This window comes from Oncorhynchus mykiss, chromosome 1 (genome assembly GCF_057628025.1).
Source record: "Oncorhynchus mykiss isolate SJ-2025 chromosome 1, ASM5762802v1, whole genome shotgun sequence".
Classification (NCBI taxonomy): domain Eukaryota; kingdom Metazoa; phylum Chordata; class Actinopteri; order Salmoniformes; family Salmonidae; genus Oncorhynchus; species Oncorhynchus mykiss.
Window position 1 is genome coordinate 9,884,851 of NC_143022.1, and position 24,058 is coordinate 9,908,908.

General features: G+C 44.3%; 1 protein-coding gene across 9 annotated transcripts in view; it reads left to right on the forward strand.

Annotated features, from left to right (window-relative positions):
* The window catches only part of pex5la (peroxisomal biogenesis factor 5-like a), a 180,795-nt gene that overhangs the window by 134,267 nt on the left and 22,470 nt on the right, over positions 1-24,058 (forward strand). For all 9 annotated transcript variants that reach the window (XR_016496844.1, XR_016496854.1, XR_016496882.1 and 6 more), the window contains 4 exons: positions 2,260-2,376; positions 3,188-3,331; positions 4,849-4,919; positions 16,484-16,702. Coding sequence is in view for 5 of the 9 variants with exons in the window: in XM_036989311.2 (XP_036845206.1) it covers positions 2,260-2,376; positions 3,188-3,331; positions 4,849-4,919; positions 16,484-16,702 (551 nt within the window). In the remaining 4 variants the exon portion in view is untranslated. The remainder of the gene's footprint in view (positions 1-2,259; positions 2,377-3,187; positions 3,332-4,848; positions 4,920-16,483; positions 16,703-24,058) is intronic.

Sequence of the window (24,058 nt, forward strand, 5' to 3'; positions counted from 1 at the left end):
TTATCCTTAATTGTCCACCTAGTTTAAGGCAAAGCACAGAGGGGCAATAATTCACTTAAGATATGAAATAATAGCATTCTATCAGTCTCTGCAGTGAATCACAAAACAACCTAGCCTAAACCTAGCCTAAAGTGTAAAATTTGTCTAAGTAGGAATTTGTTTGGCAAGTAGAGATGCATCAAAATACAATTAAAATGTTTGGTTTCTGGAGGTGCCTGCAACGTTTACTCTTTGAAAGCAGTCATTGTTCTCACTTTGATTTCTCTCTTTGCTCACTGGCCCATGGAGTAATTGACAGTGACACACACTGAGGTCTTTGGCCTCGGCTGTATCGTAGCTGTGAGGTCTAATAGACATGGCCTGCATGCTTGGACAGAGGCAGGCAAAAAAAATCAGCATCAGCACTAAACAAGAAATCATCAACACTGAACCAACAATCATCAACACTGAACCAAAAATCATCAACACTGAACCAAAAATCATCAACACTGAACCAAAAACTAAATCATTAACAAAGAACCAAAAATCATCAACACTGAACAAGAAATCATCAACACTGAACCAAAAATCATTAACACTGAACCAAAAATCATCAACACTGAACAAGAAATCCTCAACACTGAACAAGAAATCATCAACATTGAACAAAAATATATAACATGCAACAATTTTACTGAGTTACGGTTCATGTAAGGAAATCAGTAAATTGAAATAAATTAATTAGGCCCTAATCTATGGATTTCACATGACTGGGAGTACAGATATGCATCTGTTGGTCACAGATACCTTTAAAAAATTAAGTAGTTGCGTGGATCAAAAAAACAGTTGGTGTCTGGTGCGATTTTTTTGACCATTTGCCTCATGCAGCACAACATATCTCCTTCACATAGAGTTGACCAGGCTGTTGATTTTGGCCTGTGGAATGTTGTCCCATTCCTCTTCAATGGCTGTGCGAAGTTGTCTGAACTGGAACACGCCGTCGTACACTTCGATCCAGAGCATCCCAAACATGCTCAATGGGTGACATGTCTGGTGAGTATGCAGGACATGGAAGAACTGGGAAATGTTCAGCTTCATGGAATTGTGTACAGATCCTTGCGACATGGGGCTGTGCATTATCATGCTGAAATATGACGTGATGGCAGCGGGCGAATGGCATGACAATGTGCCTCCGAATCTCGTCATGGAATCTCTGTGCATTCAAATTGCCATCGATAAAATTAAATTGTGTTTGTTGTCCGTAACTTATGCCTGCTCATACCATAACCCCACTGCCACCATCAGCAAACCCCTTGCCCACACGGCGCCAAATACGTTGTCTGCCATCTGACCGGTATAGTTCAAACCGGGATTAATTGGTGAAGAGCACCCTTCTCCAGTATGCCATTGACCATCGAACGTGAGCATTTGCCACTGAGGTCGGTCACGACGCCAAACTGCAGTCATGTCAAGACCCTGGTGAGGACGACGAGCAAGCAGATAGATGAGCTTCCCTGAGATGGTTCTGATACTTTGTGCAGAAATTCTTCGACTGTGCAAACCGACAGTTTCATCAGCTGTCCGGTTATATGGTCTCAGTCGATCCCTCAGGTGAAGAAGCTGAATGTGGAGGTCCTGTGCTGGTGTGGTTACACATGGTCTGGGGTTGTGAGGCAGGTTGGATGTACTGCCAAATTCTTTAAAACGACGTTGGAGGCAGCTTATGGTAGAGAAATTAACAATACACGCACATTTTAGAGTGGCCTTTTATTGTACCCATCACAAGGTGCACTTGTGTAATGATCATGCTGTTTATTCAGCTTCTTGATATGCCACACCTGTCAGGTGGATGGATTATATTGGCAAAGGAGATATGCTCACTAACAGGGATATAAACAACATTTGAGAGAAATAGGCTTTTTATGCTTATGGAATATTTCTAGGATCTTCTATTTTAGCTTATGAGATATGGGACCAACACTATATGTTGCGTTTATATTTTTGTTCAGTATAGTTACAACACCAATCAAGGTGGCTGTTTGTTGAGTCTAGGGCTTTGTATAATAACCCTCTCAGACATCAATCTATCAACTGAAAGGTCAAGCTAATTTTGGACATTTGAGTGCAAGTGATGAGTCATCAGAAGTCCATACGTTACACCACCGATAAATGAGTGAGATGGATGTGACATTTCCATGGCAGGGGGCCTCAGCATAGTCATGGTATCAAAGCTAGCAATCCTCTGTGTACTAATCCTCCCGCCGCTCTCTCCCTCCACAGTCAGACACAGAGTTCTGGGACAAGATGCAAGCAGAGTGGGAGGAGCTAGCACGACGGAACTGGCTAACGGAGAACGAGCAGGCGCAGATCCCCTCCAGTGTGTCGCCTCACGAGAAGGTTACAGTTCTCACCTTTTAACTCGTTATCATCTGTCCATATGCCCTGTTAAGATGCTTATCATTTATTTCCTTCATATTTTTATTTAACTAGGCAAGTCCGTTAAAGATTCTTATTTACAATGACGGCCTACCCCGGACGACGCTGGGCCAATTGTGCGCCGCCCTATGGGACACCCAATCACAGCCAGATGTGATGCAGTCTGGATTCGAACCTCTTGCACTGACATGCAGTGCTTTTAGACCATTGTGCCACTAGGGAGTCTCATGTGAACATGTTCTGCTTAAAGAAGGGGAAACAAAGCCTATGAACTCGATGATCTAGAGATGATCATGTGCTGCACATACACTACAGTATCTACTGATTTAACCCGATTGGGGTCAATAGCTAACCCAGATGGTTTCAAACTTGGCACTCATAAGCATATGCTTACTTTAGTGCAATGGGAGCTTTGACATACCTGAGCTACTGTACATAATCAGACTTTTTGATTGATCCCAATGCTACAAGTTCTAAGAGGAATAACCGTTTCAAAACTCGTGTTCAGAACTCGGCAACAACACACCAGGGTAATTTTAGTCTGAAGATGCAAAGTTTAACATTTAACGAGACAGCTAACCCTCAGGACTTTTACCCAGGGTTGATGTTCAGCAGAAAGCTAGAAAAGATTAATTGATGCTGAGAGTATGCATAAATATTCCACCGTAGAGGACGGTCGCTCAGCGCGGCCATTTATTTGAAAACAGAGAGATTACATTGGTGATGCTCCAATAACTTATTTTTATTTTTTTACTTTTTTTATTGGTGACAGGGTTACTACTTCCACATGGACAATCCCTACAAGGACTGGCCCAACGCGTTTGAGGAGGGTCTTCGAAAGTCCAAAGAGGGAGACCTGCCCAACGCTGTGCTGCTACTGGAGGGGGCCATCTTGCAGGACCCCCAGGACTCAGAGGTGACTAGGCACAGGGGGCTGATGAGATGCAGGCACCGTAAACACACACTTTCCCAGCATGACTTTCCCACAGTACCATAATGTACTAGCACCAACTGCCAATCAGCCTGTTCAGACAACACCATACTCTGATGAAAAAGAAAAAAAAGAACTTCACAAATCATGCGTGAGGTGGATATTCACTGAGCGCTAAGTGGCCGACGCTGATTGCTAGTGGAGGACTGGGGAGTTATACCATTAATAGAGCTGTTTACTGCATCAAAACTACCCAGTCTTCATCTCCCAATGAGAATTTTCAATTTGCCCAAAGTGTTGAGTAATAGCTATTTTCTCCGTTTTTTTCTCTCCTGCTAATTTCATCTCAATCGTAACAGAGGCGACATCTTACATCACCAGAGAGCATTAATAGAATCGGAACTCGGGAATCCTGTAAAATATACTGTTCATAACTGTGCCGGTTATTCCAAGGAAAGGATTATCCCACAGTGTATGGAACTAATATGATTCTAAAATTCCTCCCAGCGTGTTTTGTGGCTTATCTGTGCTGCGGAGACCTCTAGATAGTTTGTAGATAATTTCCTCAAGACTTGATTTATAACGTTGTGCTACAAAATTGAGTATCAATGTCATTTCACAAAATAAACCAGCACGCACATAGATCATATTTGTTGACTTTAAATAGACATGACAAACTAGACAAAACATCTAGTCGTTTTGGATTGCAGATTCAGCTAGAACTCGTAGATGTCTAAATGCACATTTACTCGGAGAGTATGGAGATTCAAAGTTGGGTTCCCCAGCTAAGAGGAGTCCAATAGCTACCATCCACAATGCTGAACCATGACTTTCTAGTTCGTCTCAAACCTGATTCATCGAGCAATAACTAAGCATGACTCATCAGGTACACTTAATGAATTTGGTTGGTTGCCAATGACTGAGAAGTCGTGACCTCAATTATCATTTGATGTCTCAAGTGATCCGTTGCCAAAGTGACATGTACCCTGCAACATTATCTCATTAATTTCTATTGGCTCTTTAGAACGATACAATACAAGAATGCCTAATCTGAATAGGAACTCCCAATACCTGAGGGAAGGGGAGGCTCAACAATCCTAAATGAACTTGGATGGCAGAGCACTGTCAGAAGACAAAAACCTCAAAGCGAATCACCTTGCAATTTTTATTGCAGCCGTTGTATTTTGACGTGCCCTAAGTTCACTTCACACAAACCTCAGACAAAAGTTTGTATTGCAGAGATTTTTTGAGATACATGATGCTTCCTGCCTGTTCTGTTTGTTTGTTTTTACCAACGGCAGAATCAATCTATTTACCTGCTGTGTGAGCGGAACTGAGAGCACTGACTGACAGTGAGCTATCCTATTTTTCAGAGAGAGCTGAGCTCTGCATCTAGACCACACCATCTCTCCTAACGAAGTCTCTCCTTAGAGAGGGTAGTAAGCCCAGGTGAAGACCCAGGTGATGACCCTGTTGTTCAATGCTCCCCGTTATCTCCCCAGGCTTGGCAAGTGTTGGGGACCACCCAGGCCGAGAACGAAAACGAGCAGGCAGCTATCGTCTCCCTCCAGAGGTAAGGACGAGTTATTGCCCAATGTGGTCCCATAGGCTCCACCACGAATACAGCAATACAATGCATGCATGTCACTTCTCTTTAGTTTCCAACATTTATCAGGTCCTTCAGACATCTTGAAATATTTATTTTTCATGCTTTGTCTACAGCTATTAAAGATGTGTATTTTTATTTATAAGAGATCCCCATTAGCTGCTGCCAAGGCCATGTATAATACCACCATACAACAATATTACAATATACGTGTGTGTAGAGTGTGTGTGTGTGCTAGCGTTTGTGTTCGTATGCATGTGTCTGTACCTGTGTGTGTCTCTTCACAGTCCCAGCTGTTCCATAAGGTGTATTTTTGTCTGTTTTTTTAATCTGGTTCCACTGCTTGCATCAGTTACCTGATGTGGAACAGAGTTCCATGTAGTCATGGCTCTATATAGTACTGTGCTCCTCCCATAGTCCGTTCTGGACTTGGGGACTGTGAAGAGACCTCTGGTGTCATGTCTTGTGGGGTATGCATGGGTTTCGGAGTTGTGTGCTAGTAGTTTAAACAGACACCTCTGTGAATTCAGCTTGTCAACACTTCTTACAACAAAAACAAGTAGTGATGAAGTCAATCTCTCCACTTTGAGCCAGGAGAGATTGACATGCATATCATTAATGTTAGCTCCACGTGTACATTTTTAAGGGCTGTCTGTGCTGCCCTGTTCTGAGCCAATTGTAATTTTCCTAAGTCCCTCTTTGTGTCACCTGAACATACGACTGAACAGTAGTCCAGCTATGATAAAACTAGCACCTGTAGGACCAACTTTGTTGATAGTGTTGGTGAGAAAGCAGAGCAACACTTTATTATGGACAGACTTCTCCCCCTCCTAGCTACTGTTGTATCAACAGGGTTACTCCAAGCAGTTTAGTCCCCTCAACTTGCTCAAATTTCCACATTGTTCATTGCAAGATTTAGTTGGTTGCCTCTGCCTCGTGGCAGATGCAACTAAGTTTTGGGCTAAAATGTCCTGATACTTGGTAAAAATTCATAATGCCATTGACCTTAACAAGGGCCCCAGAAACATTGGATGCAAAATAGCCCCATAACATCAAAGATCCAACAACAATTTTTTTCCGTATATATGAGGTTATTTTCGGCATATGCATTCTTCTTTCGAAGCCAAACCCACCACTTCTGTGCGTGGCCAAAGAGCTCTATTTTCATGTCATCTGACCATGGATTAGAACCAATGCTAAGAGCCAATGCCGTTCAGCAAATGGCGACCCTTCCAAAGAGCAAATTGGCATGGAGGTGGCATCTAATTGTAGACTTGGTGACCCAAACTTTGGCCCTGAGATTTTTCTTTCCCTCCCAAACCATCTTCCTCACTACGAGTAGGGACAAGACACACATGGATCCAATACCAGGCATGTTGACCTCTGTTCCAGGGGTTTTAAACTTCTTAATTGTTGCCCTAAACAAATCAAATCAAATTGTATTTGCCACATGTGCCGAATACAACCTTACAGTGAAATGCTTAGTTACAAGCCCTTAACCAACAATGTAGTTTTAAGATAAAAAAAAAAAGAAAAAACGTTTTTAAAGTAACAAACAATTAATGTGCAGCAGTAAAATAACAATAGCGAGGCTATATACAGGAGGTACCGGTACAGAGTCAATGTGCGGGAGCACCAGTTAGTCGAGGTAATTGAGGTAATATGTACATGTGGGTAGAGTTATTAAAGTGACTATGCATAGATAATAAACAGAGAGTAGCAGCAGCGTACATGAGGGGGGGACAATGCAAATAGTCTAGGAAGCCATTTGATTAGATGTTCAGGAGTCTGATGGCTTGGGGGTAGACGCTGTTTAGAAGCCTCTTTGACCTAGACTTGGCGCTCCGGTACTGCTTGCCGTGTGGTAGCAGAGAGAACAGTCTATGACTAGGGTGGCTGGAGTCTGACAATTTTTAGGGCCTTCCTCTGACACCGCCTGGTATAGAGGTCCTGGATGGCAGGAAGCTTGGCCCCAGTGATGTACTGGGCCGTACGCACCATACCAGGCAGTGATGCAACCAATCAGGATGCTCACGATGGTGCAGCTGTAGAATTCTTTAAGCATCCAAGGACCCATACCAAATCTTTTAGTCTCCTGAGGGGGAATAGGTTTTGTCGTGCCCTCTTCCCAACTGTCTTGGTGTGCTTGGACCATGTTAGTTTGTTGGTGATGTGGACACCAAGGAACTTGAAGCTTTCAACCTGCTCCACTACAGCCCTGTCAATGAGAATGGGGATGTGCACAGTACTCCTTTTCCTGTAGTCCACAATCATCTCCTTTGTCTTGATCACAATGAGGGAGAGGTTGTTGTCCTGGGACCACAAGGCCAGGTCTCTGACCTCCTCCCTATAGGCTGTCTCGTCGTTGACGGTGATCAGGCCTACCGTGTCATCGGCAAACTTAATGATGGTGTTGGAGTCGTGCCTGGCCATGCAGTCATGAGTGAACAGCGAGTACAGGGGGGGTCTGAGCACGCAAGGAGGCCCTAGTGTTGAGGATGAGCGTGGCAGATGTGTTGTTACCTACCCTTACCACCTGGGGACGGACCATCAGGAAGTCCAGGATCCAGTTGCAGAGGGAGGTGTTTGGTCCCAGGGTACTTAGCTTAGTGATGAGCTTTGGGGGCACTGTGGTGTTGAACACTGAGCTGTAGTCAATTAATAGCATTCTCACATACAGTTGAAGTCAGAAGTTTACATACACCTTAGCCAAATACATTTAAACAGTTTTTCACAATTCCTGACATTTAATCCTAGTAAGAAATTCCCTGTTTTAGGTCAGTTAGGATCACCACTTTATTTTAAGAATGTGAAATGTCAGAATAATAGTAGAGAGAATGATTTATTTCAGCTTTTAATTATTTCATCACATTCCCAGTGGGTCAGAAGTTTACATACACTCAAATAGTATTTGGTAGCATTGCCTTTAAATTGCTTAACTTGGGTCAAATGCTTAGGGTAGCCTTCCACAAGCTTCCCACAATAAGTTGAGTGAATTTTGGCCCATTCCTCCTGACAGAGCTGGTGTAACTGAGTCAGGTGTGTAGGCCTCCTTGCTCGCACAAACTTTTTCAGTTCTGCCCACACATTTTCTATAGGATGGAGGTCAGGGCTTTGTGATGGCCACTCCAATACCTTGACTTTGATGTCCTTAAGCCATTTTGCCACAACTTTGGAAGTATGCTGGAATCATTGTCCATTTGGAAGACCCATTTGGGACTGATGTCTTAAGATGTTGCTTCAATATATCCACATTGTTTTCCTTCCTCCTTCCTCACCAGTTCCTTTTGCATCAAAGCACCCCCACAACATGATGCTGCCACCCCCGTGCTTCACGGTTGGGATGGTGTTCTTCGTCTTGCAAGCCTCCCCCTTTTTCCTCAAAAAAAACGTTGGTCATTTTGGTCAAACAGTTCTATTTTTGTTTCATCAGACCAGAGGACATTTCTCCAAAAAGTACAAACTTTGTCCCCATGTGCAGTTGCAAACTGTAGTCTTGCTTTTTATGGCGGTTTTGGAGCAGTGGCTTCTTCCTTGCTGAGCGACCTTTCAGGTTATGCCGATATAGGACTCGTTTTACTGTGGATATAGATACTTTTGTACCTGTTTCCTCCAGCATCTTCACAAGATCCTTTGCTGTTGTTCTGGGATTGATTTGCACTTTTCACATCAAAGTACGTTCATCTCTAGGAGTCCGAACACGTCTCCTTCCTGAGCAGTATGACAGCTGCGTGGTCCCATGGTGTTTTTACCTGTGTACTATTCTTTGTACAGATGAACGTGGTACCTTCAGGTGTTTGGAAATTGCTCCCAAGGATGAACCAGACTTGTGTGAGGTCTTGGCTGATTTCTTTTGATTTTCCCATGATCTCAAGCAAAGAGGCACTGAGTTTGAAGGTAGGCCTTGAAATACATCCACAGGTACACCTCCAATTGACTCAAATGATGTCAATCAGAATCTTCTAAAGTCATGACATAATTTTTCTGGAATTTTCCAAGCTGTTTAAAGGCACAGTCAACTTAGTGTATGTATGCAATCTGTCTGCAAACAATTGTTGGAAAATGACTTGTGTTATGCACAATGTAGATGTCCTAACTTGTGAAAACTATAGTGTGTTAACTTAGGGCTGAAATCCCGTTAACGGGATGATATGACAACAGCCAGTGAAAGTGCAGGACGCCAGATTCAAAACAACAGAAATCTCATAATTAAAATTCCTCAAACATACATGTATCTCACACCATTTTAAATGTAATCTTGTTGTTAATCCCACCACAGTGTCCGATTTCAAATATGCTTTACAGCAAAAGCACCACTAACGATTATGTTAGATCACCACCAAGCCACAGAAAAACACAGCCATTTTTCCAGCCAAAGCTTTTCCAGCCACAAAAAGCACAAATAGGGATAATATTAATCACTAACCTTTGATGATCTTCATCAGATGACACTCATAGGACTTCATGTTACACAATACATGTATGTTTTGTTTGATAAAGTTCATATTTATATCAAAATCTGAGTTTACATTGGCACATTACGTTCACTAGTTCCAAAAACATCCAGTGATTTTGCATAGCCACATCGATTCAACAGAAATACTAATCATAAATGTAGATGATAATATAAGTTATACACATGGAATTATAAATATACCTCTCCTTAATGCAACCGGTGTATCAGATTTCAAAAAAACTTTACGGAAAAAGCAAACCATGCAATAATCTGAGACGGCGCTCAGAACAATAGTCAAATTAGCCGCCATGTTGGAGTCAACAGAAACCAGAAATTACATGATAAATATTCCCTTACCTTTGATGATCTTCCTCAGAATGCACTCCCCGGAATCCCAGGTCCACATTAAATGTTTGTTTTGTTCGATAATGTCCATTATTTATGTCCAAATACCTCCGTTTGTTAGCGCGTTTAGTATACATATCCAAACGCTCGTTCTGGTCGAGCGTTACTTCAAAAAGTTATATTACAGTTCGAAGAAACATTTCAAACTAAGTAAAGAATCAATCGTTAGGATGTTCTTATCATAAATCTTCAATAAAGTTCCAACCGGAGAATACCTTTGTGTCTTGAGGAGCAACGGAACACAAGTGGATATCATGTGGAATGCGCGTGACCAGGAAATGGCTGACTGCCAGACACATGGCTCATTTGACTCTTATTCAGTCCCACAACACAGTAGAAGACTCATTCAAATTTCTATAGACGGTTGACATCTAGTGAAAGCCCTAGGAAGTGCAACTTCATACATATCTCAATGGGATTTCAATTGGAACTGTGTTGAAAATCTACCAACCTCAGATTTCTCACTTCCTGTTTTGATTTATTCTCAGGTTTTTGCCTGCCATATGAGTTATGTTACACTCACAGACATCATTCAAACAGTTTTAGAAACATCAGAGTGTTTTCTATCCAATGATAATAATAATAATATACATATATTAGCAACTGAGACTGAGGAGCAGGCCGTTTACTCTGGGCACCTTATTCATCCAAGCTACTCAATACTGCCCCCCAGCCTTAAGAAGTTAATTAACAAGACATTTGTGGAGTGGTTTTAATTTAGTTTAGTTTAGTTTAGTTTTAATGACTCCAACCTAAGTTGTGTGCCAGGTCTGTGCCAGGTAACCTGTGCCAGGTCTCGACGGGCTCTCCAACCAGTTTTTAAACAAGCTAACAGACGACGATGACATCGAAACATACCTCTGTACGTTTGAACGGACAGCGCTATGGGAAGGATGGCCAAGGCTGAAGTAGACAAGTCTTCTGGCTCCGTTCCTCTCTGAGAATGCCCAAAAGGCGTATTGGGACCTGAACGACGAACAGGCGGCTAACTACGACGGACTCAAACGGGAGATACTCAGCCGCTACGGGTAAAGCCTGGCCCATCGGGCTCAACTGTTCAACGACTGGAGGTTCGTACCCAATGAATCCCCCTGAGCCCAGATTAGCGACCTACTGTGCATCACCAGGATATGGCTCCTAAATGACGTACCCATCTTCGACAAAGTGGTCCTGGATCGCTTCTTACGGGCGCTACCCCACGACATGAAGAGGGCAGCGAGTCTATGCGCACCCCAGACCTTCCTCCTGGGAGCAGTGGAGATGCATCAGAACACTCAGGGAGTCGGCGACCCGTTCGAGGGGATTTAAAGACAGCTCCACCGCTGTGTACCCCGAACCGACAGTCGGCAGGGTCAAAGGACCGCAAGCTCGGAGAGAGACGGGGAAGGGCCGACCCGTCAACGACGACCCCAGGTAGATGGGGACCAAAGTGTGCCGCCCGGGGGGCACATTGCCTGGAATTGCCCGGCTCGAGAGGATTCGATGCCATCAGCAAGCCCCGGAGGCGAGGTGGGTCACGCCGTGAACTATGCCACCTCCTGTTGGATGCACCACGAATCAACTGCACCCATGGTCCCAGAGAAGATTGACGGACACGACACGGAAGCTCTATTAGACTCCGGAAGTATGGTTAAGCTCGTAACCACGAGCCTGCTGAACTGGGAGACCGAACGTGGTAGTGAGATGTCCATTTCCTGTGTTCACGGTGACACAAAAAACGGTATCCAACTGTATGGACCAACATCGTGATGCCACAAGGGAGCTGCCAGATGATGGTGGGTGCAGTACCAGAGTTGCCAGTACCTCTCTTAGTGGGACGGGATTGTCCACTGTTTGCGGCCCTATGGGGGCACGAGCTGAAGAAAAAGATACGAGCTGGCCGAAAAAGAGAACGGGGATGACCAATCGCCTGTGCAGCCCGGAAGCAACCGGTTGACCAACCTGTATCTACGGGTCCGGAGTTGGAGGGGCATCGGAACCCTACCCCCTGGGGGACTATTGGAGGAGGAGCCCAGCCTCCCCTGCTGGGGACCAACTGAGGGGACAATTCGGGACGGCCCAGTGGGAGGTAAATCAAATCAAATCCAAATCAAGAATAACCTTTTGTATCAGGTGTCATGCCAACAGGGGGAACTTCGAGAGGTATTGTTGCTGCCCCGGCGGTACGTGGGAACCATTCTTCAGCTGGCCCACACCCACCTGTTGGGGGCACAACTGGGAATGGAGAAGACCCGGGAACAGATCGCCACCTGGTTCCACTACCTCGGGATGAGGAGGGCTGTGGAAGACTACTGTTGTAGCTGCTCGGAGTGTCAACTCACTGCCCCAAAAGCACACTTCCCGAAAACCACTGGTCCCCCTACCGATCATCGGGGTGCCCTTTGAACGCATTGTCATGGACATAGTGGGACCCCTGATAAAAACAGCATGAGGACACCAGTACATCCTGGTTATAGTAGATTATGCCACCCTGTACTCCAAGGCCTTTCCCCTATGTGTGGCGATATCCAAGGGAATCGCCCGGGAGCTGTTCCACCTCTTTAGCCGGGTGGGCATCCCGAACGAGATCCTGACAGACCAAGGTACTGAGTTTATGTCCCGTCTAATGAAATAGTTGAGTGCTCTCCTGCAGATCAAGCAGATCCAGACCTCTGTCTTTCACCCGCAGACGGATGGGCTCGTTGAGCGCTTCAATAAAACGCTCAAACAAAATGCTGCGGAAGGTCATCGAGCAGAACGGGAATAACTGGGACCAGCTACTACGCACCTAATGTTCTCAATCCGAGAAGTACCCCAGTCCTCCACTGGGTTTTCCTCTTTCAAACTCCTCTACGGGAGGAGGCCACGCGGCCTACTGGACCTCGCCAAGGAGGTGTGGGAAGGCCAACCAACCCCCTTACGCAGTGTGGTAGAGACGATGAGGGAGAGGATGACAGCCATATGGCCAGTCATGAGGGAACATATGGAGAAGGCCCAACCCGACCAGGTCTACAATCGGGGAGCCCAGCCCCAGAGAATTCCAGGTGGGAGACAGGGTGTTGGTCTTAATCCCCACGGCCGAAAGTAAGTTCCTGGCAACATGGCACGGGCCATACGAGGTGATAGATAAGCTGGGACCTCTCAATTACCGTGTACGGCAACCGGGGAGACGGAAACCCTAACAGACTTACCACCTGAACCTGTTGAAGAAGTGGCACGAGAGTGGCACAGCCTTGGCAGAGTTATGGTCGGGACCCAGGACGCCAACGGTACCAGTGGTGGTCCCGAGCAATGAGGACCTCGACCCGGCCCAGAAGCAGGAGCTCATGGAGCTCGGTGATCGGAACACGGCAGTGTTCTCCGAGAAGCCGGGCCTCATGACCCACATTGAACACCATATCCGTACCCGGCCCGGGGAAACAGTACGAAAGAGGCCATATTGGATTCCGGAGGCCCGAAGGAAGGCCGGGAAACAGGAAGTGTGTTGAGGATGGGGGTCATTGAAGAGTCCCACAGTGCATGGTGCAGCCCCATCGTGTTGGTGCCCAAACTGGACGGTAGCCTCCGTTTCTGTAATGATTTCCGGGGTGTGAAATACATAAGCTTGTTCGACGCCCATGCCGAAGGTGGACGAGCTCATCGACCGATTGGGAAAGGCCCGGTACATCAGTACCCTTGACCTGACCAAAGGATATTGGCAGCCTCCTCCCGGGAGAAGACGGCGTTTGACACCAGACGGATTGTATCAGTACCGGGTGCTCCTGTTCGGTCTCCACAGAGACCCGCCCACATTCCAGTGACTGATGAACAGAGTGCTTCGACCCCACCAGCAGTACGCAGCAGCCTATCTGGATGATATCATCATCCACAGTCAAGGTTGGGAAGAGCACCTGACGCACTTCCAGGCGGTGCTGGATGCGCTCAGACAATTCGGGTTGACCGCGAACCCCAAGAAATGCAAATTGGGTTTGAGGAGGTGGAGTTCCTGTGGTATTTGATCGGAATGAGGAACGTCAAGCCCCAGGAGAGGAAGGTTCACGCGGTACGTGACTGGCCCGTTCCATGCACCAAGACACAGGTCAAGTCCTTCCTGGGACTGGCAGGATACTATAGCCGATTTATCCCCAACTTTGCGGCTATAGCGTCCCCCCTCACCGATCTAACCAGGGCCCGCCCCCCGAAAACGGAAATGGACGGACGAGACAGAAGCAGCGTTCAGCTGTCTGAAGGAAGCGCTGTGCTCCCATCCGATTCTCGTAACGCCCAATTTCCAGGTGCCGATGGTGGTCCAGACGGATGCATGTGATACGGGACTAGGGGCCGTTCTGTCCCAGATACACAATGGGGAGGAGCACCCCATCATGTACATCAGCCGAAAGCTGATACCTAGAGAAAAAAAGTACTCTATTGTTGAGAAAGAATGTCTAGCGGTGAAGTGGGCACTAGACATTCGCAAGTATTACCACTTCACCCTGGTCACAGACCATTCTCCCCTAGTCTGGATGGCCAGGGGAAAGGACACAAACAATCGGGTCACCAGGTGGTTATTTTCCCTTCAACGCTTCTCTTTTTCTGTGATGGATAGATCATAGACACACAGTACATTGACACTGCCACACAAAACCCAAACACATTCACATACATTTTTTTACACTAATCACTTGCTGCTGCTAGTCTGTTCTTTATTTAACTCGTATTATTATCTATCCTGATGCCTAGTCACTTTACCCTGCCTTCATGTACATATCTACCTCAAATACCTTATTATTATCTATCCTGATACCTAGTCACTTTACCCTGCCTTCATGTACATATCTACCTCAAATACCTTGTACCTCTGCACATTGATCTGGTACTGGTACTTCCTGTATATAGCTCCACAGTGATCTGGTGCTGGTACTTCCTGTATATAGCTCCACAGTGATCTGGTACTGGTACTTCCTGTATATAGCTCCACAGTGATCTGGTACTGGTGCTTCCTGTATATAGTTCCACAGTGATCTGGTACTGGTACTTCCTGTATATAGCTCCACAGTGATCTGGTACTGGTACTTCCTGTATATAGCTCCACAGTGATCTGGTACTGGTACTTCCTGTATATAGCTCCACAGTGATCTGGTACTGGTACTTCCTGTATATAGCTCCACAGTGATCTGGTACTGGTACTTCCTGTATATAGCTCCACAGTGATCTGGTACTGGTACTCCCAGTAATAGCTCCACAGTGATCTGGTACTGGTACTTCCTGTATATAGCTCCACAGTGATCTGGTACTGGTACTTCCTGTATATAGCTCCACAGTGATCTGGTACTGGTACTTCCTGTATATAGCTCCACAGTGATCTGGTACTGGTACTTCCTGTATATAGCTCCACAGTGATCTGGTACTGGTACTTCCTGTATATACCTCCACAGTGATCTGGTACTGGTACTCCCAGTAAATAGCTCCATTCTTGTGTATTTTATTTTATTCCTCGTGTTACTATTTTATTTGTATTATTATTTTAAACTCTACATCGTTGGAAAGGGCTCATAAGCATTTCACGGTAAAGTCTACATCAGTTGTATTTGGAGCATGTGACAAATACAATTAGATTTTATTTGACAAAGAGATTTTACAATTGCATTACCTCATTTTTATACACCAGTGAAACAGGAAGCAATGGAAGGCCACAATACAGTTCCTTAAAATTAGATTAATTTTAAAAAGTGGAATGTTAATGCAGATTTAATTTAGTTAATTTTTATTTCTAAGAATATTCAGGGGTGGCAACAATTTTATACATATTTAAAGATATATATATATATAATATATATATATATAATATAATATATATATATTACTTGTTAAACAAAATTTTTCTAACCTACAATAGAACTGTTGATTTACAAAAAGTAAATCAACAGTTTTTGAGTTAATTAATTATTGGTGTTAAAACCAATGGTTTAAAACTTAAGCTTTTAAATGATCTTCTCAGAATGACTGTAATCCCCTGAAATCCAGCACTTTGCTATTATTAATGCTACACTGCTTCTATTTTCCATTATGTGTTTTAGCTGACAGTTAATGTAGGCCCATTGTTGATGTGTATTCCTGTCTGGATTAGAGAACTCTGAGGAAAACATATAACGGCAACAACAACAAAAATAGTTGCAGATTTTTATCTTAAAACGATGAACGGAGCGTTTGCACAGCATACCTATCGTATACAAACTTTATATAGCAGCCAGTGACCCATGGCACAGTAGCAAGTCTGACAGAAATGATTTGGTTTTCCCGTCATTACAAGCTTTTAAGGAAGTTGAAGCATTGACTGTCAGTCTGTCACACATCTCAGTGAAACATTATCTTGATGAAAGCTAAATCTGTTTTTGGCTCATCCCTGAGTGCTCTCTAATCCTTGTTGTTTGTCCAACATAGTGCTATTTTCCTCTGATGCAACAGCGACACTACGGTTAACTTTAAATGTGAACAGTAGCAACAGCAATTTCAAGTCTACGCACCAAAGTAACTCCTACGAACAAATGCTTTTGAAGGCAATATATCTGGGGTGAGTGGTCATTGCCACCTGACCCCAGGCATCATTAGGTGCCTCCTGATGTTCCCTGTTCCAATTAGTGTCTGTCAAACCCTTTGAAGTACTAATTACCACCCTTAACCCACCCTTGGCCTCCTCTCTCTGTATCTCCAGGTGTCTCGAGCTCCACCCCAATAACCTCCAAGCCCTCATGGCCCTGGCGGTGAGCCTGACCAACACGGGCATGAGGCAGGATGCATGCGAGGCGTTGCTGCGCTGGCTCCGTCACAACTCCAAGTACAAGCACCTGCTGAAGGGCAAGAGCCACCTGGCGGGCTCCCCGGGCTCCCAACGTAGGATGTCTCGTGTCTCAACTGTGGGCAGATATGAGAGGTAGACTATAAGGACTGGATAGGACTAGCATAGATCCCATAGGTGTACGGACTGGATAGGACTAGCATAGATCCCATAGGTGTACAGACTGGATAGGACTAGCATAGATCCCATAGGTGTAAGTAAGTGCATTCTCATTTGTAGGACAACATTACAGGATGACTGTACAATGTGGAGAAAGAGAAGAGATACAGGCCAATCAGGAGTAGCATGACATCCTAGAGTAAGTATCAGGCGCCTTCATTGGACAGCACTAAATCTGACACTCCATTACTTTTTTTTTAAGCAAATGGCTGGCACGATCTCTCTGTCCTTTACAGTCTCTTAGGCTGAGCACCGTGACAATATTACACAATGGCTCATTGATGCATATTTTATGCTATGGTGTGCTTTATGTTGCACACTCAGTTATGATATCTTTAGCCGGGCCGTTTTAGAAACTCATTTGTTTCAGTGTAATGACTATTACCCCTGTCATCGATGAAAGGAAAAGTTATTTCAAGGTCTTTCATGCACAGCTGGTCTGGGTGTCATTTTATTGCCGATTTAAGCAAGCTTGCTCTCACGTATTCATCGTCAAACAACCGCAATTCAGGGGTTCTCTTTCCCTTTTACTTTAAAGGTAGTGCTTTTAGGTGTCACATGAGGAGAAAATAACTTTATCAGTTAATGAATTCTCCCCTTTATAGGAAAGGCATGACTTTATCTAATATTTTACTCAACAGTGAGAGCTCTCTCTCTCTCTCTCTCAATTTCAATTTAAGGACCTTCATTGGCATGGGAAACATGTTAACATTGCCAAAGCAAGTGAAATAGATCATAAACAAAAGTTAACAATAAAAGATTAACAGTAAACATTACACTCACATTTTGTTTTACACTGTCTATATACAGTGTTGTTATGATGTGCAAATAGTTAAAAGTACAAAATGGAAAATAAATAAACATAAATATAGGTTGTATTTACAACGATGTTTGTTCTTCACTGGTTGCCCTTTTCTTGTGGCAACAGGTCACAAATCTTGCTGCTGTGATTGCACACTGTGGTATTTCACCCAATAGATATGGGAGTTTATCAAAATTGGATTTGTTTTCAAATTCTTTGTGGGTCTGTGTAATCTGAGGGAAATATGTGTCTCTAATATGGTCATACATTTGGCAGGAGGTTAGGAAGTGCAGCTCAGTTTCCACCTCATTTTGTGGGCAGTGTGCACATAGCCTGTCTTCTCTTGAGAGCTCGGTCTGCCTTTGGCGGCCTTTCTCAATAGCAAGGCTATGCTCACTGAGTCTGTACATAGTCAAAGATTTCCTTCATTTTGGGTCAGTCAAAGGGGTCAGGTATTCTGCCACTGTGTACTCTCTGTTTAGGGCCAGACAGCATTCTCGTTTGCTCTGTTTTTTTGTTAATTGTTTCCAATGTGTCAAGTAATTCTCTTTTTGTTTTCTCATGATTTGGTTGGGTCTAATTGTGTTGCTGTCCTGGGGCTCTGTGGGGTCTGTTTGAGTTGGTGAACAGAGCCCCAGGACCAGCTTGCTTAGGTGACTCTTCTCCAGGTTGATTTCTCTGTAGGTGATAGCTTTGTTATGTACGTTTTGGGAATTGCTTCCTTTTAGGTGGTTGTAGAATTTAACGACTCTTTTCTGGATTTTGATCATTAACTGGTATCGGCCCACTTCTGCTCTGCATGCATTATTTGGTGTTTTATGTTGTAAACAGAGGATATATTTGCAGAATTCTGCATGCAGATTCTCAATTCGGTGTTTGTCCCATTTTGTGAATTATTGATTGGTGAGCGGACCCCAGACCCCACAACCATGAAGGGCAATGTGTTCTATAACTGATTCAAGACTTTTTAGCCAGATCCTAATTGGTATGTCAAATTGTATGTTCCTTTTGATGGCATAGAAGGCCCTTCTTGCCTTGTCTCTCAGCTCTTTCACAGTTTTGTGTAAGTTAGCTGTGGCGCTGATGTTTATGCCGAGGTATGTATTTGTTTGTGTGCTCTAGGGCAACGGTGTCTAGGTGGAATTTGTATTTGTGGTCCTGGCAACTGGACCTTTTTTGGAACACCATTATTTTTGTCTTAATGAAATTTACTGTCAGGACCCAGGACTGACAGAATCTGTGCAGAAGATCTAGGTGCTGCTGTAGGCCCTCCTTGGTTGGGGACAGAAGCACCAGATAATCAACAAACAGTAGACATTTGACTTCAGATTCTAGTAGGGTGAGGCCGGGTGCTGCAGACTGTTCGAGTGCCCTTGCCAATTCATTTATATATATACGTTGAAGAGGGTGGGGCTTAAGCTGCATCCCTGTCTGACCCCCGGCCCTGTGGAAAGATATGTTTGCCAATTTTAACCACACACTTGTTTTTTGTGTACATGGATTTTATAATGTCGTATGTTTTTCCCCCAACACCACATTCTATCAATTTGTATTGCAGGTCCTCATGACAAATTGAGTCGAAAGCTTTTTTGAAATCAACAAAGCATGAGAAGACTTTGTTTTGGTTTGTTTGCTTGTCAATTAGGGTATGCAGGGTGAAAACGGGATCTGTTGTACAGTCATTTGGTAAAATGGCAATTTGACATTTGTTCAGTACATTGTTTTCACTGCGGAAATGTACAAGTCTTGTAAGGGGTGTGTAACTGTTGGCAGGTAAGTCAGACGCAGGAGAGCAGAACTAGGTAATAGCCGGAGCAGTTTAATTGCAAAACCAACGGCATAAAGAAATAACAAACATGGGTACAAAAGCCGACTCGCACCAGTCAACATGTGCACAAGCACTTACAACAAACAATTACACACAAAGACATGGGGGGAACAGAGGGTTAAACACACAACAATTAATGAGGGAAATTAAAACCAGGTGTGTTGGAAAACAAGACAAAACAAGTGGAAAATGAAAAGTGGATCGACGATGGCTAGAAGACCGGTGACGCTGACCGCCGCCCAAACAAAGAGAGGAACCGACTTCGGTAGAAGTCGTGACAAGTCTGCTGTTAATGATAATGCAGATGATTTTCCCAAGGTTGCTGTTGATGCATATCCCACAGTAGTTATTGTGGTCAAATTTGTCTCTACTTTTGTGGATTGGGGTGATCAGTCCTTGGTTCCAAATATTGGGGAATATGCCAGAGCTGAGGATGATGTTAAAGAGTTTAAGTACAGCCAATTGGAATTTGTGGTCTGTATATTTTATCATTTCATTTAAGATGCCATCAACCCCACAGCAATGGACATTAAACCGGTGGAAATCTGTCCTTTGGTCTTGAACATCATCGTCACTTCCTGTTGTAAGCGGAACGAGGAAGAGCTTGGTTTTGTTTGTTTGGAAAGTTTGTTGTTTAGAAGTATATTGGAAAGTTCTTGGTAGCTACCTAGCTTCTTATGTTGGATACCGCGACACAGTTGGCATCAGTTGTTGGGACTGCTTGTATCTTCCCATTGATCCTGCCGACCAAGGACGGGTCTGAGGAGCTATTTGGCGTCACTGCTAGCCTAGCTGCTAGCTAGCTGGACATCAAGCTAGCCTAGCTGCTAGCTAGCTGGACATCAAGCTAGCGAGGTGTTCTTGAATGCAGCCCGCGACGAGGTTAGTCATTGTGGCTGGAACCGCAGATTGTCCCGGGTTTGTGGCTGTCTAGATCCCTGCTGTTTGTTGTTTTCAATTTTCCCCGTGACCTGTCCTGTCTGGAACTGCGGGGAGTAACAGCCTAACCAACGTTGCTACCACGACAAAGACCAAAGCTGGCGGGAGTACCGTTAAGAACAGTGCCAGTGGTGTCTCTCTATCACACGTGAAGGATCTTTTAAACAAACAAAAAGAGACCTATAAGCAGTTGTTACAACAACAAGAAAATAGTTGAAAGTGTTTTGTCCAAATACTCGTGGATTCTACTAATAAAATAATGGACGACCTGACCAGAGAGGTCCAGGACCTGAAGAACAGTTTGCAGTTCTCCCAGGGTCAGCTCGATGAGTTGAAACAGGAGGACGGCAAGTTGACAGCAATCTATAAGTCATTGCGAGAGGACATCTGTTCTGTCTGTGATTCCATGATAGCAATGACAGATAAATCAGAATATGAGGGACAATCAAGACGAAACAACATGATTGTGGACGGAATTGCAGAATCTCCACATGAGACCTGGATGGAGTATGAGGACAGAGTGAGGGAAATGACCTCTGAGAAATGTATGATGGACTACAGGAGGATTGAGGTGGAGCGTGCCCACAGGACTGGAAAACCCACCACCAGCCCAGGCCGATAGTGGTCAATTTCCCAAGGTTCAAGGACAAGGTAGCTGTTCTGGAAAGAGCCATGAACTTGAGAGGAACGTATATCTTCCTCAATGAGGACTATCCTGAAGCTGTGCGCCAGAAAGGAAAGAACTGATCCCAGCCATGAGAGCTGCCAGTGCGTGTGGGGAAATTGCGTACATCTCCTACGAAATGTCCACCCTCCCAAAAGCCTGAAAGGGATGAGAGAGCCAAGCCTATGGGTTCGTAGCCTCAACCCCTCAGCACACACACACACACACACACACACACACACACACACACACACACACACACACACACACACACACACACACACACACACACGCACACACACACACACACACACACACACACACACACACACACACACACACACACACACACACACACACACACGCACACACACACACACACACACACACACACACACACACACACACACACACACACACACACACACACACACACACCAATTGATTAATGGACTGCTGATTGTATATTTTTTTATCTTGCTTTGTCTGCTCTTTTCAATATTATGTCTATCTCTGATAAGCTCCCCAGGAAAGTGCTGGAAATAGCCCATATTAATATATGTAGCCTTAGAAATAAGGTTAATGAAATCAATAACTTGCTAACATCAGATAACATTCATAGATTTGCAATTTCTGAGACTCACTTAGATCATTCATTTGATGATACATCAGTAGTAATACAAGGATATAATATTTATAGAAGAGACAGAAATGCTTATGGGGGAGGAGTTAATGTATATATTCAGAGCCATATTCCTGTAATGCTTAGAGAAGATTTTATGTCAAGTGTTATTGAAGTGTTGTGGTTGCAGGTTCACTTGGCACATCTAAAGCCTATTCTTTTGGGCTGTTGCTGTAGGCCACCAAGTGCTAACAGTCAGTATCTAAATAATTTGTGTGAAATGCTTGATCGTGTATGTGATTTAAACAGAGAGGTCTACTTTCTTGGGGACCTGAATATTGACTGGTTTTCATCAAGCTGTCCGCTCAAGAGGAAGGTTCTTACTGTAACCAGTGCCTGTACTCTGGTTCAGGTTATTAATCAACATACCAGGGTGTTTACAAACACTACAGGAACAAGATCATCCACATGTATCGATCACATTTTTACTAATACTGTAACTTTGTTCTAAAGATAAACTCAGCAAAAAAGGAAACGTCCCTTTTTCAGGACCCTGTCTTTCAAAGATAATTCGTAAAAATCCAAGTAACTTTACAGATCTTCATTGTAAAGGGTTTAAACACTGTTTCCGATGCTTGCTCAATGAACCATAATTAATGAACATGCACCTGTGGAACAGTCGTTAAGACACTAACAGCTTACAGACGCTAGGCAAATAAGGTCACAGTTATGAAAACTTAGGACACTAAAGAGGCCTTTCTACTGACTCTGGAAAACACAAAAAGAAAGATGCCCAGGGTCCCTGCTCATCTGCATGAATGTGCCTTAGGCATGCAGCAAGGAGGGATGAGGACTGCAGATGTGGCCATACTGTGAGATTGCAATGTCCGTACTGTGAGATGCCTAAAACAGCGCTACAGGGAGACAGGACAGACAGCTGATCATCTTCGCAGTGGCAGAACACGTGTAACAACACCTGCACGGGATCGGTACATCCGAATATCACACCTGCGGGACAGGTACAGGATGGCAACAACAACTGCGAGTTACACCAGGAACGCACAATCCCTCCATCAGTGCTCAGACTGTCCGCAATAGGCTGAGAGAGGCTGGACTGAGGGCTTTTAGGCTTGTTGTAAGGCAGGTCCTCACCAGACATCACCGGCAACAACGTCGCTATGGGCACAAACCCACCGTCGCTGGACCAGACAGGACTGGCAAAAAGTGCTCTTCACTGACGAGTCGCGGTTTTGTCTCACATGGGGTGATGGTCAGATTCGCGTTTATCTTCGAAGGAATGAGCTTTACACCGAGGCCTGTATTCTGGAACGGGATCGATTTGGAGGTGGAGGGTCTGTCATGGTCTGGGGTGGTGTGTTACAGCATCATCGGACTGAGCTTGTTGTCATTGCAGGCAATCTCAACACTGTGCGTTACAGGGAATACATCCTCCCTGTAGTACCCTTCCTGCAGGCTCATCCTGACATGACCCTCCAGCATGACAATGCCACCAGCCATACTGCTCGTTCTGTGCATGATTTCCTGCAAGACAGGGATGTCAGTGTTCCGACATGGCCAGCGAAGAGCCCGGATCTCAATCCCATTGAGAACGTCTGGGACCTGTTGGATCGGAGGGTGAGGGCTAGGGCCATTCCCTCCAGAAATGTCCGGGATCTTGCAGGTGCCTTGGTGGAAGAGTGGGGTAACATCTCACAGCAAGAACTGGCAAATCTGGTGCAGTCCATGATGAGGAGATGCACTGCAGAACTTAATGCAGCTGGTGGCCACACCAGATACTGACTGTTACTTTTGATTTTGACCCCCCTTTGTTCACGGACACATTATTCCATTTCTGTTAGCCACATGTCTGTGAAACGTGTTCAGTTTATGTCTCAGTTGTTGAATCTTATGTTCATACAAATAGTTACACATGTTAAGTTTGCTGAAAATAAACGCAGTTGACAGTGAGAGGATATTTCTTTTTTGCTGAGTTTATATCCGTACCCATTGGATGCAGTGATCACAATATAGTGGCTATATCCAGTAAAGCCAAAGTGCCAAAAGCCGGGCCTAAAATAGTGTATAAGAGATCATACAAAAGATTTTGCTGTGACTCTTATGGGGATGATGTTTAAAAATATTTGTTTGTCTGATGTGATTAATGAAGAGTATCCAGACGCTGCACTTGATGAATTTATGAAATTGCTTCTTCCAATTATTGATAAACATGCACCTGTTAAAACTACTTATGGCTGCAATCCTGTTAATGGGAGCGATATGACAACAGCCAGTCAAAGTGCAGGGCGCCAATTTCAAAACATCAAAAATCTCATAATTAAAATGTCTCAAACATACATGTATCTCATACCATTTTAAAGCTATTAAAGCTAATCTCGTTGTTAATCCCACCACAGTGT